The sequence below is a fragment of the Aquarana catesbeiana genome, linkage group LG01, assembly GCF_042186555.1.
Source record: "Aquarana catesbeiana isolate 2022-GZ linkage group LG01, ASM4218655v1, whole genome shotgun sequence".
Lineage (NCBI taxonomy): Eukaryota > Metazoa > Chordata > Amphibia > Anura > Ranidae > Aquarana > Aquarana catesbeiana.
Genome location: NC_133324.1, coordinates 106756002 through 106779863, shown reverse-complemented (window position 1 = coordinate 106779863; position 23862 = coordinate 106756002). Strand labels below are relative to the sequence as shown.

Sequence of the window (23862 nt, the reverse complement as noted above, 5' to 3'; positions counted from 1 at the left end):
ATCGGGACCCCCCCAAGGACCCCCAATATACAGACCCTGGTATGTCTGTCATACCTGGGTCTGGAAGGGAAATTAAATGGCGTTTTTCTTTTTGTAAGTGTTACTTTTACTCTGGTAGATTATATACATTGTACAGGTGAGCCACTGGTGTGTTATTTAACCACTTTTGGACTGCCCACCCACAATGAACTGCAGATGGGCAGCCCGCACAGGCAAAGTGGCGTGCCCGTATGGCGATGCCTACCTCTGAGTTTAGGGTGTGCACATGCGTGTCCCCCGGCCAGCACCCTTAGTGATTGTACACAGCGGGAGTCTGTCAGCAAGTCCCAGCCAACGATTAATGGCCGGGACCTGCTGATCGGCTTTGTACAACCACAGCCTAGAGCTCTGTGTTGACAATCAACACAGAGTTCTGTAGAGAGAGAACGATCTCTCTGTTTCTCATCCCTGCTTTGCGTAGATGCTTTATGTAGAGATCCAGAAGTAAAAGCAGCACACTTTGCACACAGTACACTTTACATATAGCTAGGCACACAGTTTACCCTTTAATCGCACTAGATGCTAACACCTTCCCAGCCAGTGACAATGACAGTGTATAATACTATCACTGATCACTGTATTAATGTCACTAGTGATGTCAGTGCCAGTTGGTCAGTTACCCCCCCAGTGTCAATTAGTATCATACTTCTTCCCACCACACTATCGCATTCCCATTATAAGTCGCTGATCACCACCATTAGTGGTATAAAAATTCTAGTGTGTGTGTGTGTGTGTGTGTGTGTGTATATATATATATATATATATATATATATATATATATATATATATATATATATAGATATAGATAGATAGATAGATAGATAGAGATATATATATATATATATATATATATATATATATATATATATAGATAGATATATATATATCTATACATACTGGAATTATATATACACCACAGTTTGTAGTTATCAAAAACATGTAGCTGAACAAATTTGTCCAAAATCTATGAAGAAGTAAATTTTTAAAAGTTTTTATTGGATATGTTTTGTAGCAGAAAGTAAAAAAAAATTATTATTATTTTTTTTTTCATAATTTTCAGTCTTTTTTTCATTGATTTTTTTTTTTTTTTTTTTTTTAATACTACTTCAGCATTCACATTTGAGAGGATTTAAATTACCGTTTATGGCTCATTTTTTCTCATCTCATTATCGTCACATCATAGTAGCAGATACAAGACTTTCTTATTTCTTTATTTATTCTTTACGCAGTTAAAAGTCCCTCACACTAATACTATACCCAATTCGACCCTTAAATTCCCGTACCCCCCCCCGACCTGTCCCCATAGAGCATGCATTCGCTATATGAACTTCTCGGCATAGCTCCCTGTTTTTTTTTAAGGATATCCACTTCGCCCACTTAGCTCCCTCCGAATCCTCGTCTATCTCCAGCCCGGTATCCTCCACCTCTCCCGCCTCTAAGATATAAATTTCATTAACCCTCATTAACCAATCTCGAGTGCTTGGGCCCCCCATTTCTTGCCATTTTTTTGGTATTAAACTTTTTGCCGCATTTAGGAGAACCGGAGTTAGAGATACATTATACTTGCTACTATGACCTTCGGACCCGTGGAACAGACACACCCAAGGATCCTCCTTGATCACAGTACCCATTATCTCCTGTATTATCTTGAGCACATCCTGCCAATATTTTTTAATAATTGGGCACTCCCACCAAAGGTGGGCCATCATTCCCCTGCTGCAGCACCCCCTCCAGCAGTTTCCCGAGGTTTCTGATTGCATCTTATTTAATCTATCTGGTGTCATGTACCACCTGGCTAAGCACTTAAAATTTGATTCTGTCATTCTCATATCTACTACGGATTTATGTGTTGCCTTTAGAATGGCCTCCCAAGTCACTCCACTTGACATCGGTCCCAATTCGGCTTCCCATTTAATGAAATATGACGGTTTCGCTACTTCACCCTCATCCCTCAATATTTTGTATAATTCTTTTGTTTTCCTTATAACTTTATTCTGCAAAAACAATTTCTCCACAGACCTTAGGTTTTCCTTATCTCTAATAGGACTGGGGAGGCTTTTAATAAAGAGCACAAGCTGGTTGTATCGCCATGAGTCTATTATCATTAGGTCCTTGAGTAGGATTAACTCTTGAAAGGTGACGATTTTGCCATTTTTCGTAATATCCATCATATGTGTATCTTTATTTTTTATCCAATTCCCTCCCACTTCCCTCAACCCTGGCGGAAAAAACTCATTCTCCTTCAAATAAATAAATGGTGAATTAAACTCCCAAGCATTTTGTTTATGTAACTGATCCCAAATCTTTAAAGTGTAACGTGTTATGTTATGTGTATTAGGGCCCAACTTCCTAAAATGTGGGGGATTCCAAATTAAATGGTGTAATTTTGTATTGCTCATATCTTTTTCTAAGTTTACCCATCTTTTATCTATCGATTCCTTTCCCCAATCTAACACCCGTGCTAATACTATCACTCTGTGATATTTTTTAAAGTCTGGCAAAGCCAGAGCACCCCGTGCTTTATCCCTGCTCAGGACCTTATAGGCAATCCGTGGCTTCTTATTTTTCCATATAAACCTCGTGAGAATATTGTTCAATACTCTGAAAAAAGTCTGCGCTAACGTGATTGGGAGTAGCTGCATTTTGTACAGGATTTTCGGGGCCAAGGTCATCTTAACAGTATTTACTCTTCCGATCCAAGAGATCGGAAGATGCATACTTTTTCTCGTTTCCTGCTTAATCTCATCGAGGAGAGGAATAAAGTTTAAGAGGTACAATTTCCTTAAGGACTCCCAGGTAACTTATTTTTTTACTCCATTTTACTCCATGGAAAATGAAAATTTTCCTTGAGTTGAGTTGCTTCTCGTCCATCAATATTGATGTTTAAGACAACCGATTTACTGAGGTTGACCTTATAGTTTGATAGCTCCCCAAATCTCCTCAAGGTAGCCAGGGGGTTGGGGAGTGAAATCCTCAGTTTAACGATGTAAAACAGTACATCATCGGCAAACGCCGAGAGCTTGGGTACATCTCCCTCCACCACACATCCACATATATCCGGGTTCTTTCGAATTGAGGCTAGTAAAGGTTCCAGGGTTAGAACGAACAGGAGGGGGGACAGAGGGCAGCCCTGCCTGGTCCCGTTTTCCATCCTGAACTCCGCCGATGGTGTACTATTCACCCTGATGAATGCCGAGGGAGATTTATACAATGCTTTGATCCAATTCAACATGGTACCACCCAAACCGACTGCCCTCAATGTCCTCAACATGAACCCCCAGTCTACTCTGTCAAAAGCTTTCTCTGCATCGATCGACAGAAGTAGACTGGGGGTCCCCTTTTTTTTCATTGCATCCATGACCAGGAGTGACCTAATACCATTGTCCCTCCCCTCTCTCCCTAGTATAAAACCCGTCTGATCTGGGTGTATCCAGAACGTCATTTTTTCCTTTAATCTACTTGCTAAAACCTTGGCGTATAGTTTAATATCTGCATTGAGCAAAGCTATCAGCCTATAGCTCGAACATAGCGAGCTATCTTTCCCTTCCTTTGGTATTAGAGTTACTGACGCCATCAGTGCACCCTCACAAAACCCATCCTGACAACCTACCCTATTTCAAATCTGACAAAGCTTGGGGATCAGGGATTCCTTAAATTTTTTGTAAAAATAGCTAGTAAAACCATCAGGCTCTGGACTCTTTCCAGAGGGAGATGCTTTCAAAGCCCTTTCAATCTCTTCTACAGTGATCGGACCATCCAATTCTTTTGCATCACTGTCCGAGAGTCTTGGTAAACCTGCCTCTTTTATAAACTCATCCAATTTTTCCTCCCTTTCCAGAGTACCTACCCCACCTTGCCTAACCCTGTAGAGTGATGAGAAGTAACTCCAAAATTCTTCAGCTATGTCTCTAGAAGTATGTTTTAGTACCCCCTTTTTATTTTGAATCCTGTCTATAAAATTGGTCCCCCTTCTCCTTTTCAAAACTGTTGCCAGATGCTTCCCCACCTTGTTGCTCCATTTAAATCTATCTTTTAGGTTTTTATTTAGAATGCGCTTAGAATCTATCTCCAGTAAATCTTTTAGTTCTTCTCTTTTTATAATTAATTGATGTAGGAGTGTGTTATGACTACCGCTAGCTGCCTTATGTAACTGTTCAAGATGGTGAATTTCTTCTATAAGTTCTGTTTTCCTTTTTGTACTTTCTTTTTTCTCATTGGCCCCTAATGAGATCAAAATTCCCCTTATGCCGCGTACACACGGTCGGACTTTCCGGCATACTTGGTCCGGCGGACCAGAGTGTGCCGGACAATCCGCCCGTGTGTGGGCGGCGGCGGACTTTTCCGGCGGACTTCTTCCCAAAAGCCCGCCGGACCTAGATTTTAAACATGTTTGAAATCTTTCCGTCGGACTCAGTTTCGGGCGGAAAGTCCGCTCGTGTGTGTGCTGGTCCGACGGAAAGCCCGCTCGTGTGTAGGCTGGTCCGACGGACCAAATACGACACGAGGGGATGGTATTGCATCTCGCGCTCGCTGCAATAGGAAAAACAAATCTTCCTATTGCGGCGAGCGCGGGGCATACCAGGCCCTTAGGTCTGGTATGGATTATAAAGGGGAACCCCGCTACGCCGAAAAAACGGCGTGGGGTCCCCCTAAAATCCATACCAGACCCCGATCCGAGCACGCAGCCTGGCCGGTCAGGAAAGGGGGTGGGGACGAGCGAGCGGCCCCCCCCCCTCCTGAACCGTACCAGGCCGCATGCCCTCAACATGGGGGGTGGGTGCTTTGGGGGAGGGGGGCGCCCTGCGCCCCCCCCCCCCCAAAGCACCTTGTCCCCATGTTGATGAGGACAAGGGCCTCTTCCCGACAACCCTGGCCGTTGGTTGTCGGGGTCTGCGGGCGGGGGCTTATCGGAATCTGGGAGCCCCCTTTAATAAGGGGGCCCCCAGATCCCGGCCCCCCACCCTATGTAAATGAGTATGGGGTACATGGTACCCCTACCCATTTACCTAGGAAAAAAGTGTAAGTAATAAAACACACTACACAGGTTTTTAAAATATTTTATTAAACAGCTCCGGGGGGGGATCTTCCTCCGGCTTCGGGGGTCTTCTTCCGGCTTCGGGGGTCCCTCCGCTTCATCTTCTCCCGGCGTCCGGTTGGTTCTTCTCCGCTCTCCGGCCTCTTCTCCCGGTGTCGCAGGTCTTCGGCCGGCCCCTCCGCTCTCTTCATGTAGCTCTATTGCGAGCGGAGGTCCGGACTTCTTGGCTTCTTGGCTTCTTGGCTTCTCTTCTCTTCTCTTCCCCCAGATGTTGACACGACGCTCTCTCCGGCTGGACTGGTCTCTGAGGGCTGCGTTGTGACTTATATAGGCGGAGACCCCGCCCCCATATGATGTCACAGTCCCTGGGCATGCTGGGACTGTGACGTTTTAGGGGGCGTGGTCGACCACGCCCCCTAAAACGTCACAGTCCCAGCATGCCCAGGGACTGTGACATCATATGGGGGCGGGGTCTCCGCCTATATAAGTCACAACGCAGCCCTCAGAGACCAGTCCAGCCGGAGAGAGCGTCGTGTCAACATCTGGGGGAAGAGAAGAGAAGAGAAGCCAAGAAGCCAAGAAGCCAAGAAGTCCGGACCTCCGCTCGCAATAGAGCTACATGAAGAGAGCGGAGGGGCCGGCCGAAGACCTGCGACACCGGGAGAAGAGGCCGGAGAGCGGAGAAGAACCAACCGGACGCCGGGAGAAGATGAAGCGGAGGGACCCCCGAAGCCGGAAGAAGACCCCCGAAGCCGGAGGAAGATCCCCCCCCGGAGCTGTTTAATAAAATATTTTAAAAACCTGTGTAGTGTGTTTTATTACTTACACTTTTTTCCTAGGTAAATGGGTAGGGGTACCATGTACCCCATACTCATTTACATAGGGTGGGGGGCCGGGATCTGGGGGCCCCCTTATTAAAGGGGGCTCCCAGATTCCGATAAGCCCCCGCCCGCAGACCCCGACAACCAACGGCCAGGGTTGTCGGGAAGAGGCCCTTGTCCTCATCAACATGGGGACAAGGTGCTTTGGGGGGGGGGGGGCGCAGGGCGCCCCCCTCCCCCAAAGCACCCACCCCCCATGTTGAGGGCATGCGGCCTGGTACGGTTCAGGAGGGGGGGGGGCCGCTCGCTCGTCCCCACCCCCTTTCCTGACCGGCCAGGCTGCGTGCTCGGATCGGGGTCTGGTATGGATTTTAGGGGGACCCCACGCCGTTTTTTCGGCGTAGCGGGGTTCCCCTTTATAATCCATACCAGACCTAAGGGCCTGGTATGCCCCGCGACGGGGCTAGCAAGGTGTCAATCTCGCCGATAAAAGCGGCAAGATTGACATCCTTCTCTAGTCCCGTCGCACCTGAGTCACGTTCAAAATGAACGGACTTGTCCGTGTGTGGGCAAGTCCGTTCATTCTGAAAGTCCGCCGGAACTCCGGCGAAAGTCCGTCGGAAAGACGGGCGGACTTAGCCCGCCGGAAAATCCCGGCGTGTGTGGGCAAGTCCGTTCGTTTTAAAGTCCGGCGCACCTGGCGGACAAAGTCCGTCGGAAAGTGTGCCGGACCAAGTAGGATAGAAAGTCCGCTCGTGTGTACGCGGCATTATATACGCTTTTAGCGCCTCCCACAGGACAGATCCTGAGATCTCACCAGTATCGTTTATCGAGAAAAACCCATCGATCTCTTCCTGTATCTTGTTACTGATAATGGGATTCTCGATGAGCTTTTCGTCTAAATGCCATGAAAATGGGGGCCTCCGGAATCCCGGGATCGCCACCTTCATCAGGACTGGGACGTGGTCAGACAGCGTGGTGATTCCAATCTTCGTGTCCTTAACATGTTCTAGTAGTCTATGATCTACCATAAAATAATCTAGCCTTAAATAAGACTGAAGAATAGAAAGTATAGTCCCTATCCTTCGCGTGTTGTACTCTCCATGCGTCAATCATATGGCAGCTATACAATTTCTGACCTATTTTTTTTAATAGTTTCCTACCCACTCCCTGAGAACTTCATGTGCTATCTTTTATTGGATCTAAGCAGAAGTTGAGATCTCCTGCCAAAATCACCTCACCAGCCCTGAAATCCATCAGCTTATTCAAGACCTGTGACAGGAATTCAACTGGATTTCTATTAGGGCAGTAAACATTTGCCAGAGTAAAAACCCTTTCTTCCACCCTCACCTTCAAGAAGAGGTAGCGGCCCTCCATATCTGCGCTCCTCTCTAAGAGCGCAAACTTGATCCTTTTTGAGAACCCAATTGCCACCCCTTTGGCCCTCTTGATAGGAGAGTCACTATAAAACCAGTTGGGGAAGTAGTTAGAAAATAATCTGACATGAGTGTCCTGTGAGAGGTGGGTCTCCTGAAGAAACACAACGTCTGCATTAAATTGCTCCAACTCTCTTAACACCTTGTGCCTCTTAAGAGGAGAGTTCAACCCTTTAACGTTATATGTGAGACTAGTGAACTCTGTCATTTCATCTTTAAATAGAACAGCATTGAAAAAACGCGTGTTACTCTTTGAACCCCTAAACGGAGCCTCTGCAGGAACAGGTCCCCCCCCACCCCCCCCAATCCCCCAATCCTCCCCCCCACAACACCCCCCCAACCCCTTTCTCCCCTTCCCTGTCAGCCGATCCCCGGCTACAAGTCCGCCACAGAGAGGTACCATTGATCTCTGTCTGCGACTAGCCAAATCCTTGGGGTGCGACTCTGACAGCGGGTCGCCACAGTCACCCTGCTCCCCCCCCCCACAGATAAAGAAAATAAGGGGGGAGACCAAGGTGAGCGGGCGGTCTAAAGCCCGCCAATCCCTCACCCACCCGGCACCGCCCTCCCTCCCAGACCCCCCCTCCCCCCACTATTTTACAAGCACTGTATTAAATACTTCATCCACTATCCTGAAAGTCCTGTCCACAGTCAGGAACATCTACCTACTACTTAGACAAAACTGGGACCGGGATGTCAAGCTCACTACAAAAATCTTGTAAGTTCTCAATGTGTTTTAATCTAACTGTTCTACCCGCTTTCACTACATTCAAAGAAGTGGGGAAACCCCAACTGGATTTCATATTTGCCTTCCTCATTTTTTCCAGCAGAGGTCTTAGCTGGCGTCTCCTGGCTAGTGTCCCTGCCGAAATATCGTCGAAGATCTGAATCTCTGTCCCATCAAATTTTACCGGCTGAGCTTTTCTAAGATTGCTCCATATTCTTGCTTTATCCTCGTAATGATGGAACCTAATGATCACGTCTCTAGGGGAATCTTCACTGACACCTTCCTCAATCTGTGGACCCTATCAATATTCAGTTCTTCATTTTGGCCTCTATCTAAGATTGGATTAAAAATAGCTTTCATTTTGGTAGGCAGGTCTTCGCCATGTTGTTCTGGTAGGGTGCGCAATCTCAAGTTTTGTCTGCGACTTTGGTTTTCTTGCTCTTCTAATTTATAGAGAGTGTCTCCTTGGGCTAATTGCAGGTTCCTCACTTGTTGATTTAGTTCGATTATTTCTTGATTCTGTTTCCCCGAGACCTCCTCCACTATTTCCACCCGCTTCAGCAAGTGGCCCATGTCAGTTCTAACATTAAGGATTTCTGTTTTGATTACGGTTTTCAATTTAGCAAACATTTCCAGTAATTCGATTTTTGTTGGAAGTGCTTCCATGGTACTATCTTCCACCATACAGGAGGCTTTCCTATCCTCCCCAGATGTTCCGCCTTGAGCGCCTTGATCCTTCCCTGATTCTTTCCTTTTGTCCTTTCCACTTTGCTGTTTACTCTCTTGGGCTGGATTTTTAGGGCTTCCCTGGTTCGTCTCCTTCAGATACTTCTGTATGGAGCTAGAATTTAGGCTCTCTCTCGGCTGCTTCACTTCCGCTCCTCTTTGAGGGCGCCCTCTCATTTTCAACACCACTCACAAGCCACTTCTCTCTCTCTCCACTTAATACAATATGTTTGCTTTTCTATTGCTTGTCCCCGCCACACTCCGTACCGCCCCGCCGCTCCTTTTTACATCTCTTAACCCAGGGCCCTGCAATCCCCAGCGAAAAAAAAAAAAAAAACAGTTCAATTCTATCTGCACCAACCTACCCCTTAGGCGTTACTGCATTAGTAGTTATCCAGTCCTCTAACCTACTACAGTATATTGTTCTAGGGTATCAAAAATTTTACCCCTTAAAAGCGGCAAAAAAACTTGATGTTAATTATAGCAGAGCCTCCTCCATGGATTTTTAGGGAATTTGACCCATACAAGAATCAACCAGTATTACCTTGTACTTGCACTGCTATCTGCGGGCAACACAAATCTTCTTATAAGCCTGCTCACATTTATACAATTTTCAAAGTGTTACCTCAAGACCGATACTTCTTCCCAAGGGCTGCATCCAAGACCTGGCTGATAATACAGCTCTCGTCCACTTCACAGGTTTAGAGTCCAACTTTAGCCTTTTCAGCCTGCTATCCACTTCAGGCATAGCCTGAGTACAGCCCAATAATAATGTTGGTTGTCCTCCCCGCACACGTCCAGTGAGGCAGGAGGGAATCAGGGAGGAAAGCCCGCTCGGTACCCGCAGCGCCCCAGGCAACCCGGGAACCACCGCTGGGGACCGAGACAGCAGGTCTACCTACGGCTCCGGCGGGATCGACGGTACTCTGTCACACATGCAGCTGGTGTTGCACCAGCGCTACTCCGCCGTCCGCTTCCATGGCACCGTCGTCAGGCCCCTCCCCCAATCCGTTTGCGTCACATCACGCACCAGGCCCCAGATGTCTTTTTTCATTGATATCGCAAAAAAAAAAAAAAATAACCCAGTAGTGATCAAATACCCCCAAAAGAAAGTTTTTTTCACACAACATTGGGTGTGTGAAAAAAATTATATCAATTTTGTTTGGGTACAGTGTTGCATGTCCATGCAATTACCAGTTAAATTAGTTAGTGGTTAAAGTAACTGGACATTTTTAATGTTTCACTTCTTCAGTCTGTTCTGCAAACACTACAAGTCAGCACAAGTCAGTATAAAAACTGTAGCTGCTGACTTTTAATAAAAAGACACTCACCTGTCCAAGGATCCAGTGCTGTCCTCACCCAGGCTAGTTTCTTCACAGATCTTCAGTCCCGGCATCGGCATGTTAACTGTGGGCAACCGGCTGTGACTCCTTGCAGCTTTACAGCCGGGTGCCCATTGCACATGCGTGAGCCATGCCGTGTGAATGGTCCTGCAGCCTTCTAGGACCTGTGACGTGTCCTAGAAAGTTGCTGGCGGAGGGGGAGTGGGGGAGGAAAACTTCCACATAGATCGCCTAGGGAATTCAAGTGGGAGTGGGTGTCTGTCAAAACTAGGTACCCGCTCCCCCCCCAAAAAAAACAATATGCTCCAAATATTGCAGAGGAAGGAGGTAGGAGTAGAATGAGGAAGAAGAGTGGAACTCCCCTTTTGGGTGAAGTTCCGCTTTAACCATTATTAAAATTGCTGCCACCCACCAATCTGTTTTTTTTTTTTTTTTTTGTTGCTAGAGGCCCCTTTCACATGGGCTTTCTGATCAGGTCAGCCTGTTAGTTTTTCATCGAATGCTCCATTCACTCCTAGCAGCGGATGTCAACGGTGACATGTTTGCTGACACCCGCTGCTATCCGATCCTGTCTGTGAAATCCAGACAGATAGTTACCCTATTTTCCATCTGTCTGGAGGATTGGATGGGATCAGAGGAAAACAGGCAGGCGGATCCGTTTTCATCCAATCTCCCTATAGAGGAGAGCGGGGCTCTGCACAGTGAGCGGAGATGGACCTGTCATCCTCTGGCTCAGTGGGGATCAGCGGATTGATTCCCCCCCCTGAGCAAAGTGGAGTCCGCCGGGCAGATCTCCATGTGAAAGAACCCTTATTACACATCTTTAGGGCAGTGCTCCCATTTTCTATGGCCTTTTTTATTTTCTAAAAATTAAAAAGCTCTTGTTGGTGCCAAATTCTGTCATTACTGCTGCTGATAATATTGTATTGACCATTTAATAACCAGAAGAATGATAAATTACTTTTACCTGCAGAAGAGCAACATCATAGTTAAATGATCCATCCTTATAAAGCTCATGTGTAATCACTCTGTCCGTTTTTAGAAATTGCTTTTCTTTTTCTACAGCAGAAATTGAATGGGCACCAAGTGTAATGTTTGCTGTATGATTACTGTGTGGAAAAAAAAACATATTTACAAAAGGTTTTCAATTATTTAACAAAGGACGAAAAATGTCTTTTTAAAAAACAAATACAAGTATAAAATTATATTAACCACTTCCGCCCTGGAAGATTTTCCTGCTTAATGACCAGGCCATTTTTTTTTTGCGATACGGCACTGCATCACTTTAACTGACAATTGCGCAGACGTGCGACGTTGTACCCAAACAAAATTGACGTCCTTTTTTTCCCACAAATAGAGCTTTCTTTTAGTGGTATTTGATCACATCTGCGTTTTTTTTTTGGTGCTATAAACAAAAAAAGAGTGACAATTTTGAAATAAAAACAATATTTTTTACTTTTTGCTATAATAAATATCCCCAAGAATGTTTTTAAAAAACGAATTTCTTCATCAGTTTAGGCCAATATGTATTCTTCTACATATTTATTTGCAATAAGCGTATATTGATTGGTTTGTGCAAATGTTATGGCGTCTACAAAATAGGGGATAGATTTATAGCATTTTTATGGAATTTTTATTTTTTTTACTAGTAATGGCATTGATCTGCGATTTTTAGCAAGACTGCGACTTTACGGCGGACAGATCCGATACTTTTGACATCTCTTTGGGACCATTGACATTTAAACAGCGATCGGTGCTATAAAAATGCACTGATTACTGTGTAAATGTCAATGGCGGGGAAGGGGTTAATACTAGGGGGCGATCGAGGGGCTAAGTATGTTCCCTAGGTGTGTTTCTAACTGTGAGGGGGTAGGACTGACTAGAGGAGGAGCCAAATCGTTGTTCCTAATTAGTAGGAACAGACAATCGGTCTCTCCTCCCCTGTCGGAAACTGGGATTTGTGTGTTTACACACACACTATTCTAGCTCTAGTGCCCACGATTATGGGTGGCAGGCGGCGATCGCACCCACCAGCCACGCGCATCGGGTCCCCCGATGTGCATGACTGGTGGGTGCCTGCTATGGCTCTTAAAGGAGCCGCCGTTCATATACGGTGATTCAGGGGAACGTGGCACTTTGCCAATGTATATCGGCGTGAGCTTGTCGGCAAGTGGTTAAAGCTGAATCACACTGCATCTGAGCACCACAAACCAAAATTGCTATTTCATTAATTTTTCAGAAGATGATGCAGATAATTCATGTAGCATTTACTTCCTGAAATGCATCTGCCCTTAGCTCAGGCATGCAGGCAGGAGGGTATGCTTAGCTGATAAAACCCCTCCTCCTTGCCTGAAGACTCTTGGGTGTATACTCAGCTTAAGAGTGATGTGACAACTTCCAATTTGCATTTTTGTTCCAGGTCAGTAACTATAAAATTACTGAAGCCACTGGATCAGCATTACAGCCTGACAACTATTTTCAGAAAATGACTACAATCACAGCCTTGCTCTTGGTACATTTTCTTTTTACATTCAAAGCCAGTGTACACCAGTCCTAATACTCTGTAGAACTGAAGAAGTCTCTTGGCTAAGTGCTGAAATGTCTTTAAGAAAAATGAGCCAATTACTTGCAAATATGTAGTTAAAGAGAAATGTTTGTAGCACCCTCCTACATAGATGCTAGGATTAGTTAGATTTAGTTCTGGCTCACTGTGTTCAGTTGCAATGTGTGTTTTTTTTTTATATTCCCAATTCAAAGATTTTTATTGGATTTTTCAGATATTTAACAAAAATAGTAATGATTAAAAGATGCTAAAGCGCTGACGTGGGTAACTCCCGCACAAATAATATGTGATTAATAAGAATTGACCAAATAATATAGCTGCAATAAATTGTGAATGACAAGTGAATAATTGAGTGTTTGTGATTAATTGCGCTGATATTATCCTCTTATTATTACACCTAATGCCCCGTACACACGGTCGGACTTTGTTCGGACATTCCGACAACAAAATCCTAGGATTTTTTCCGACGGATGTTGGCTCAAACTTGTCTTGCATACACACGGTCACACAAAGTTGTCGGAAAATCCAATCGTTCTGAACGCGGTGACGTAAAACACGTACGTCGGGACTATAAACGGGGCAGTGGCCAATAGCTTTCATCTCTTTATTTATTCTGAGCATGCGTGGCACTTTGTCCGTCGGATTTGTGTACACACGATCGGAATTTCCGACAACGGATTTTGTTGTCGGAAAATTTTATCTCCTGCTCTCCAACTTTGTGTGTCGGAAAATCCAATGGAAAATGTCTGATGGAGCCCACACACGGTCAGAATTTGCGACAGCACACTCCGATCGGACATTTTCCATCGGAAAATCCGACCGTGTGTACGGGGCATAAGTGTGTAGCTCAATGAGTGATTAAATAAATACTACCAATTAAAATTAATTACCCTATTCATTCACCCATATAAAACACCTAAGAAATAAATACCACAATAATGCTTAGTTGTATCTGCCAAAAAAACATAAACTAGATAAATAAATAAATATATGAATAACTTATGTGCACCAACACAAGATGTTCAAAGTTCAACTGATAAATTCAATCAAAAATAGGTGAGTTCAGTGCCGATTGCTGTGAAAAATTATATATAAATGCCACAATACTCCTTAATTGTATCTGCCAAAAAACTTGAACTGAATAAATAAATGAATGGATAACTTATGTGCACCAACATTAAATACTCAAAACTAATACGTTATATCAAAAATAAGTGAGTTCAGTGCCGATTTGCTGTGAGAAATATGAAGAATATAGTCAGAGATTTACTGTTACTCCATCGCCAGTTCTGATTTTTCCGCTCGTATTCTTAACATGAAAAAAAGAGAAAAAACACATCCATTGCGCAGAGATCACAGTAGATGAATACTATATGCTAGGATACTTGGTTTCACTCACATATCCCCATTCGTACGATCGCATTACAATGATCAGCTGCATAGAGCTCTGCACTAAAGGCTCCTCATCCGTCGCCAGTGCTCACACACAGCTACTGCTGGAAACATCACAGGCTCCTCTTCCTACCTAAACTGCTAAACTATAAGAAAGGAGGAAAGGAAAGAAAGAGAGAGGAAGTTACCGTATGAGTTTTATAGCTTTGTTTTGAGTTATGCTGGAAACACAAGTTTAGTAGTTCTTGTTATGTATCAAAAAATTTGAAGCTCTAGGATGTAATGTCCATGCATGCCATACTATTGTAAATTTAGCTATGGAGCCATTTTTGTGAGTTAACATTAATTCAAAATGAGCTATGGAATTGAGTCTTTAAATGACATCAGATAGATTAGGAGCTAAAGTGGATTTCCATAATTTAGTTATGGTGAGTCCCGAGGCTAATAATATATTGGCTACTATAGTCCTATAATTGAGCGGGTATAAATCTAAGTTTAACCCTAGTAAGGCCATTGCTGGTGTGATTGCTGTTAGATTACCTGTAAGAGACGCAATAAAGGAGGAAATTGTCTTCCAAAAGCTGGACAAAGCTTTACATCCCCAAAGTGTATGTAATAAATTACCTACAGTATCTGGGTGTTACATCTCCAACATAGGGAAGATAAAGATGGGAATATCCTGTATAAGTCTGTATGGGGTCAAATACCAACGGTTTAATATTTTTTGGGAGTTTTCCCAGTGTTCCATGCATGAAGATACTGAGCTATTAATTTTTTTTTATTTTTTTTTCAGAAAAATGTTATTGAATTTTTGTAAGTTAACATGCAACATGCGGTTATACAGCTCAAAATTCAAAACACAAGAGTTGAGTAGGCAAGTATATACCATCGCAATAAGCAAACATAATGTAAACAGAATACAAGTCCCAACGAGAGAGGTGGGAAAGTGTGTAGAGTGAGACATGAACGGTGGCGATTATGCGTGGTCGATTGGAGATATCAGGGGTTTTCTAATTAGAGTTGTCAAAACTAATTGAAAACGGTGTATTTCGCAATTGATATTGTGAATGTCATTCAGTGAGATGAGAGACGATTTGAGTGAAAATCGAGGTGTATATGGAGATTACATGAAGACCATTCACCCCTGAAGGGACCTCGCTGTAAATGGGCCGGGGTGTGAGAAAAGTAGTCAAGGATATCAAAGGTGGATGGTGTGGCATGGTGCACCACTGGATCCCAATAGGAGGCGTAGGTGTTGGGGGGGAGGGGAGTGGGGTTTCCAGTGACCTATCAGAGGGGTACCTGTATCTATCCACTAAGGCAATTAGAAGTGTATTGGGGAGTGCCCTTAGAGAGCCCTTGAGGGCCAATGTAGTGATAGGGAGAGCACTTGAGGTGAGAATGTAATGGGAGTGGGGACTAGGGATTGGTGGGTGCGGGCGTTGGGTGAGTGGAGCGTGAGGTCTTGGAACAGAAAACAGCTCAGCGCTTACAAGGCGGGGATGTTAGAATGGTAGACTGTGTGGTCTGTGTCTGGGTTTGTACCCAGCAAGCCCATGTGGTAGTAAATTTGATTGGGTTGTCGTGGGCTTGGCATATGAGTTTTTCCATGTCAGCTATCCTGTCTACCCGACGGATCCAATCCAAACCAGAGGAGTTCCAAAAGCAGATCCAAAGCAGAGGAGTTCAAAGGGCGTGAGGTCCCTATGCCATAATTGGCCAAATATGTGTATGTGTTTGTAAGCACGTTGGGACCCCTTGGGGTAAAGGACCACGCTATAACGCAGATGGACACAGGCGGCAAAAAAAGCGCCCTGAGGCTATTCAGTTCGCATAGGTAGCGCTATACAAGTCACTCATTCATTCATTCATGCCATAGGGAAGTGTGCTTGGGCATGTTGAAAAAATGTCTTAGTTGTAGGTATTTGTAGAAGGGGATATTGAAGTCAGATAATGTTGCGGAGAGTGTGGGGTAGGAAAGGAATGATGCACTGTGGAAAAAACTATGAGCCCTGGCATGTGTGGTATGTGCATTGAGGTTCGGGTCTTTCAATGATAGGCCCGGAGGAAATTCGGGGTTGTTTTCCAGTGGGGTCATAGGGCCAGGAGAGGGTGCAATAGTGAGCGATTTACACGTAAGTTTGAAAAGTGAGAGCGTGGCCCCAATGAGCGGGTGGGATGTGTAATCTTTAGGTACAGATTTGTGGTTAATCCAGGGTGAGTTAGATATTGGGAGGTTAGTGAAAGAGTCTTCCACAGTGATCCAGTCTTTGGAGAGGCGGTGCATGTGCCAGTCAACCAGCCTGGTCAGATGGCAGGCCCAATTATATTTTTGGAGGTCTGGAATGCTGTTTGGGTAGAGACAACCTCTCCTAGCTAAGTCGTGGGTGTTTGGAGGCCCAGATAAAGGTCCTGCATATACGTTTATAGGACGAGAAGAAGGAGATCGGTAATTTAATGGGTATTGCTTGGAAGAGGTAGAGGATTCTGGGTAAGACATTCATTTTTAGTATGGCAATCCTGCCCAACCAAGAGAAGGAGCCCAGATGCCACTTCTGAAGGTCGCTTTGGATGGACAGGATTGTTGGTAAAAAATGTTTGGTGTATAGGTCACGTAAATTGGATGGAATTTTAATTCCGAGGTAAGATATTGCAGATTTTTCCTATCCAAATGGGAAGTTACTTTTGCACTGGGTTACAGTGTCGATTGGTAGAGTGATATTGCTGAGCTATTAATCCTTATGGAATTATGGCATGTTTCCCATGAGAAAGATTGAGAAAGATCGTTCTCCCATTTAATCATATTAGATGTTTTGGTTTTTGGGGGAAAAGAGGAGATGAATTTATAAAACAGTGATATGCCTCTTTTATTTTTGACTTTGCTAGAGGTGAAAAAATCCTAGATAACCCTAGGAATCTCCATATTCATTTTGGGATTAAAATTCTTGAGGTGAGGTTTGGAATTAAGCTTATTCGAGAATCGGGTCTTTTGAGCATCTGGCAGGTTAAGAAAAAAAATTGATGCCTTGATTAGTCCAGGGCGTTACATTAAGCCATGCTTTGCAATATTTAATAGTCCTTATTGGTAATGGAACATGGGCTGGATCGCCTATAGGTTGTAGTTTGGTTAAAATAAACGTCCAGGCTGTTAAGGTAGATTTAAGTGTTAGGTAGTTAGGTATATTCACTTTTGGGATTAGGTAATAAGCGAAGGCTAAGTAAAAGATTGTTACCTTTAACTATTTCACGTTCAATATTCAACCATAGTATATGATTAGAATATACAAACCAGCGTTTCATCTGATCTAGTATGATGCACAATAGTAGAGACGAACATCAGGGAGATTCATACCTCCTTTCGATCTCACTGAGGTCATAATAAAAGATGCAACCCTGGGTTTTTTTCCTTTCCAGATTAAGTTGTTTAGTTTCGAGTTGACTTGTTCAAAATTTTTTGCAGATATTGGGATTGGAAGGGACCGGAAGTAATATAAAATTTCAGGTAGTGTTTGCATCTTAAATACTGCTATTCTACCGATCCAGGATAAATTATTTTTTTTGGATGGATTGGTGGTCTTGAGTGATTTGTTCTAATAAAATAAGGTAATTTACCTCATACAGCTTAGTTGTGGGGTAAGTGAGTCGGATCCCCAAATATGAGATAGATGGATTATCCCAGCTGTACATATATTTTTGTTGCAAATCGTCTGATCTGGTTGATCTGGTGGAATATTCATTGGCAAAGCGTAGCATTTGCTGGGGTTTATTTTATAATAGGATACTACTCCAAATGTGTCATGAAGATCCTGCCAGTAATCGGCGATCCAGACGCACAGGAACACGGCCACAGGTTCTACCGTGCATGCGCGCACGTTCACGGGTGCTGTCACGCACGGGCACGTGCGCGCGCACTCCCGCTGGTGTCAGGCGGGCTATTTAAACCGGCCTGTCACATTCAATCCCCGCTGTCTGCTCTACAGCGTTCCGTGTGCCAAAACCTGATCTGACCTGTGTACTCTGTTAACTGACCCGGCTTCCTGTTAGACCATCCTGCTATCCGCCTGCACCAGACCCTCTTGGCTTGCCTGACCATCCTTCTGTGTATTCCCTGGTACCTCTGCTGCTCGACCGATACCGTCCACCGGCTTGTTTGACCATCCCTCTGCCTGATACCAGTATCCAGTCTGTTTTCCTGCTGCTTGTTCCTGGTTCCAGCCCAGCGTTCCAGGCTACTACCTTCTGCTTTGTTCCTGGTTCCAGCCAGCGTTCCAGACTACTACCTGCTGCTTGTTCCTGGTTCCAGCCAGCGTTCCAGACTACTACCTGCTGCTTGTTCCTGGTTCCAGCCAGCGTTCCAGACTACTACCTGCTGCTTGTTCCTGGTTCCAGCCAGCGTTCCAGACTACTACCTGCTGCTTGTTCCTGGTTCCAGCCCAGCGTTCCAGGCTACTACCTGTCATTGTTCCTGGTTCCAGTCCAGCGTTCCAGTCTACTACCTGCTGCTTGTTCCTGGTTCCAGTCCAGCGTTCCAGTCTACTACCTACTGCTTGTTCCTGGTTCCAGTCCAGCTCTTCAGTTCCTGCCTACTTACCTGCTGTGGTTCCTAGTCCACTCTGCATTCCAGTCTCCAGTCTCCTCTTCAGCTTCAGGTTCCAGAGGGTGCCACCACTCCTGAACTTCTGGTGACTGTTGATCCTGCCAGGCACCCATACCACTCCTGGGCCCTCTGTCTCCATTCCAGAGGAACGGGAGTGGGAGCAGTAAGGGAGGTCTCTCTCTGCACTTCAGGCTCAAAACCTACCAGGTACATGACAAAATGCCTCTAAAGTATTCGTAACTTCACTCAGTGAGGTATCAGGGGAAGTTAGTGTTAATATGATGTCATCTGCGAATAGACCTAATTTATATTCTTTTTGTCCAATTTAAATACCAATAATTTTGGGATTAGTTCTGATAATCTCCGCAGGGGGTTAGATTACTAATGAAAAAATATTAGGTGATAAAGGACAACCTTGTCTGGTTCCATTAGATAATGTAAAACTCCTGGAAATGTTTCCTGTTGTGAATACCCTAGCCGATGGTGCCGTGTAAAGGGACATTATGGCTTCATGAATGAAGCCGGAAAATCCAAACTTCTTGAGGTTTCTGCACTGTAATCCCAATGAACCCTGTCAAATGCCTTCTCCGCATCTAAACCAAGTAGCAGAGAAGGAATTTGGTTGTGTTCTATATGATTGATCAAGTCAATAATTCTTCTAGTGATATCAGGGCTTTGACGACCTTTAACAAACCCCACTTGATTTGATTCAATGAGGTAGGGTGTTATTTCTAGTAAGCGGTTGGCTAGGACTTTAGAGTAGATTTTTAGGTCCGTGTTTAATAATGAAATGGGTCTATAATTGGAAGGTGACATAGGATCTTTTCCTTGCTTAGGAATTGTAATGATAATGGCTTCAAGCATCTCTTTGGGGAACGCTTGATTATTCACAGCGTAGTTAAACAATTTGTCTAGGTAAGGTGATAATATTTTACTAAATGCTTTAAAGTATTCACTAGAAAAGCCGCTAGATAAGCCGCTCCTGGGACTTTATTTGTTGGAAGAAATTGAAAAACGTTATTGATTTCATTTAAAGATATTGGTTCCTTTAGTTTTTCAAGGGTAGAATGATCTATAGTTGGGTTAACTTTCTCCAAAAACTGAGCTATGTCCAATGGTTGAGGTTGGTGAACACTATTATCATTTTGTATGTTATATAAGCTCTCATAGTATTCTGCAAATGTGTCAGCTATAATCTGTGGGTTGTATATGGTTTTCCCTGAGTTATGGCGGACTAATTTTTGAATTGTTTGTTTGTTCTGTTTATGGCGTAGTTGGAGAGCTAGATATTTACCCACTTTGTTCCTTGTGAAGATTGATTTAACTTAAGTTTTTTAAGTATTTCTTGTGGTTGGAGATTAGTATCGCTCAGAGCTCATTCCTTGCTTCATTAAGTATTTGTAGAAGGGGAGCATGTTTAGGGAAAGCTTTGTGATTTTTCATATTTAGAAATAGTAGTTTGTTTAATGCCTGCATTCTTCTTTTTTTTTTCTCTAGAGGCCACTTGAATTAGTAACCCTCTGGCATATGCCTTGTGAGTGCACCATAAGCTGGGAGATCAAACATAATCATTATCGTTAATATTAAACATTTCATTCTTTCATCACTGATAGTTTTCTCCTGCGATAGGATATATGTATTATTTCTCCAGAGTGAGGAGTTAGGAGATTGTTGTCCTAGATTAATGCTCATCGAAATTGGAGCATGGTCGGACCATGTTATGTTGTGTATCTGGGCATTCTTAATTTTCTGCAGGAGAAATCTATCAGTGATGAAAAAAAAACAATTGATCCTCGTATAAGACTAGTGCACATTAGAGTAAAAGGTATAGTCCTTTTCTGTTGAATGAAGGCATCTCCATGGGTCATGAAGGTCTTCCTGAGAAAGGATATTTTTCAAACCCTTTCTTGTGGAGTGAATTCCCTTAGAGGTATCCATGGATGGGTCCATCGGGGCATTAAAGTCTCCACAAATTATAAAATTTTCCTTTTTGAATTTTCTTGACAATTTTAAGGACCTTTCCGAGGTATTGATGAGGGACAATGTGTGTGTTTTTGATAGGTAAATTTAGCTAGTCACACTGTAATCTCTGTGGCTGCAATTGCTGGGTCAGGTAAAATTAGCTGGCTCACTGTATTCATTGCAGCTGTGTGTGTGATTAGTTAAGTCTGCTCAGTGTTTCAGCTGCTGCTGGGTTTAATTGGTTCCTCTATTATTCAGAAGGTTGGAGCAGCCTATTTCAACCAGAGTGCCTTGAGGCTTCTTCAGGGCTGCCTTAGCAAAATGCCTACAAAATGATCAAAAATTGTATACAAGCCAACAGGTGGATAAAACCTGCCTTTTAGTTACACAAAGCCATGAGTTTTCATTTTGCACCATTACGACTTTCTAGACACTGGCATCCTAACAACCAATGATGTCATCAGTTTATAAGGAGGATGTCTGTCGCCTCCACAGCATTCTTGTTTGGCCCTCCTGTGCCTCTCTCCCTCAGCACCATGGTCACATTAGATGACTGACGGAGAGAAATTGAGGGAGAAGAGAAACATTGGAATACCAGTCAGTACCAATGTGCAAAAATTTATTTGCTTTGGGAAAAAAAAAACACCTCTAACAATGGGTGTCCTACTTGTGTGGATGTTGCTGCATTATGTAAAGTTATTAGAATAGTTTTTTACATTTTGGAATGGGGTGCCTTGAGACTGTTCATAATTTAAAGGGTGCCGTGATGGAATAAAGGTTGAGGAATACTGGGTTGGAGAATTCTCTGAAAGATAGGTGAGAAACAATGCAAATAGCAGAAGGAATATTTATACAGCCCTGGCCAATACCAGGGAGCAGTGCCCTGACAGCTGCTGGGAGACCGTATATATTCTGTGAGCACACTGAGCTTGGGGTCTTTTCTTGCAGAGGATCAGTCCAGCCTGGAGGGCTGCTGCCAGTGCTGCTTTGTGCTTGCTGTTCATGAGGCCTCAGGTAGGCAACCTGGGGGCCTGGATGCTGAAGCTACAGAGAGCTAACTGAAGGGCTATCTGCTGAAGATCTAGTCTGGTATCACTGGAGGAAAGTGTCGCTTGGAAGTTGGAAGGATGTAACCAACCTTCCCTGGACATTTTGTAAAAACAGGCTGCTGAGAGATCTTAGAGATGTTTGGGATGCTTTCACCTCTTTTGTGCTAGAAAATCAGCTATGTGTTTGCTGAAGGAGACATTGGTTGGTGTCCTGAAGAGCTTAGGTTATCTAATTCCTTGTGAAGGGACTATGCCCTTATTATTCTAAAGTAAGACAATTGTGTGCTGCTTTTAACTGCTTCCACTACATGCCAAGTCCAAAGTTTGCTATATGCAAGGACTCCTGCTTCAGCTGTACAGAAAGGAGTTCACTGTCCTCAACCTGTACATAGTTTGTTTTTGAATTATCTCACTCATTTCCCTCTACTCTATCAAAGTTCTCCAAAAATAAGAACATCCCTAGACTGGTTATTGAGGAAAAATGTGTCTGAGATCGTGTGCCTGACTGAAGGGAAATCTACTGGGGAAGAACTTGGGCAAATTTCCAGCGGCTTCAATGGGAGTAACCGCTACATGTGGGGGCTTGGTCCTGGATTTTTCCTATGGATACCGCAACAGTTGCTATTGGTAATGGAAGAAAACGGGAGAGACTGTCAGTGTTGTTGTCAGTGCTGTGTGGATTGTAAAGAGGCAATCCGTGTGCTGGAGAACTGCTGTGTCACAATAGACACTGCCAGGTATTTCCAAGTGACGGCAGCAGAAGAGTTAATGTATGGTGTGGGACTGAGAGCACCAGTGAGGTCTGCCTAGGGAGAGAGTCACCGTCCTTGTCTTTGCTACCAGGGAGAATGTCTGTGCTACCATAGATACTGTTGCCAGTGCAGAAGCATTTTCAGCTGGTGACGGTGAAGGAGTTAATTCTGGACACTGGAGAGAGAGTCGGTTTGGGGACAAGTGAATTTACTACCAGTGTGTAAATTTTACCACCTGCTTTACATTAGAGACTGTTAATCTTCCAGGTAGCATAGGGTCCTACTGCCACACTATGTAAACAAGGCAGATTTACGTTCTTTTAGTAGGGAAGGCATTGATCCTGTGTTCCTGAAAAGCAGAGACATGGATCCATGCCTTCCCTTAGTAAAAGCACCTCCCACAGTACACGAACACACTAGCTAGGCACACAGTTAATCATTTGATCACCCTTGATGTTCCCAGCCAGTGTCATTAGTACAGTGACAGTGCATATTTTTAGCACTGTTCACTGTATTAGTGTCACTGGTCACTGGTCGCCAAAAAGTGTCAAAAGTGTCAGTTAGTGTCCGATTGTCCGGACACTAACTAGCAGTCCCGCTATAAGTTGCTGAGTTTGTAGACTCTATAACTTGTGCACAAACCAATCAATATACGCTTATTGGGATTTTTTTACCGAAAATAGACATGCAATTAGTTTCTTTCCAAATTAGTTTTTTAATGAATTTCAACAACATTGTTAATTCAGAAATATCCAAATTTAAAAAAAAAACCCATTTAATGAATTTTTCCAGAAATTTGTAAATTCGAAGATTCGGAAATTCGAAATTCGAAAACCCGAAAATTCGAAAATCTGAAATAATAACTAACAATAACTTAACTATTACTAACTATTAAATTCTAGGTATTGGAATTTCCTTTCAAATTTGGCTGTTAGTGAACATAACAAATACGAATTTATCCGAAATTACGAATTATCCGAAATAACGAATGCTGTATCTAAACGAATGGAACGTAACAAATTCATAATAATAAATAACAATAAGAATAAAAACTTTTTATTATTGCTATTTATTATTAATTTGTTCTGTTCCATTTGTTTAGATGCGGCATTCGTAATTTCGAATAATCCGTAACTCCGGATAAATTCATATTCGTTACGTTCACTAACAGCCAAATTTCAAAGGAAATTCCAATACCTAGAATTTAATAGTTAGTTATTAGTTGGTTAGTTAGTTATCATTTAGAGTAGTGGTCATCAACCCTGTCCTCAGGTTTTATGTATTACCTTTTGGAGATGCAGACTAGAATACTGCAATCATTGAACAGCAAATTATATCACCTGTGATGTATTTCAGTTATCTTGCAAACCTGACCTGTTAGTGGGCCCTGAGTAGGGATGAGCCGAACACCCCCCGGTTC

The 23862-nt window shown here is 43.6% G+C and overlaps 1 protein-coding gene across 2 annotated transcripts in view; it reads right to left on the bottom strand.

Moving 5' to 3' along the window:
* The window catches only part of LOC141133301 (granzyme A-like), a 104957-nt gene that overhangs the window by 13511 nt on the left and 67584 nt on the right, over positions 1-23862 (bottom strand). For both annotated transcript variants that reach the window (XM_073622582.1, XM_073622592.1), the window contains exon 3: positions 11095-11236. In XM_073622582.1, coding sequence (XP_073478683.1) covers positions 11095-11236 — 142 coding nt within the window. The remainder of the gene's footprint in view (positions 1-11094; positions 11237-23862) is intronic.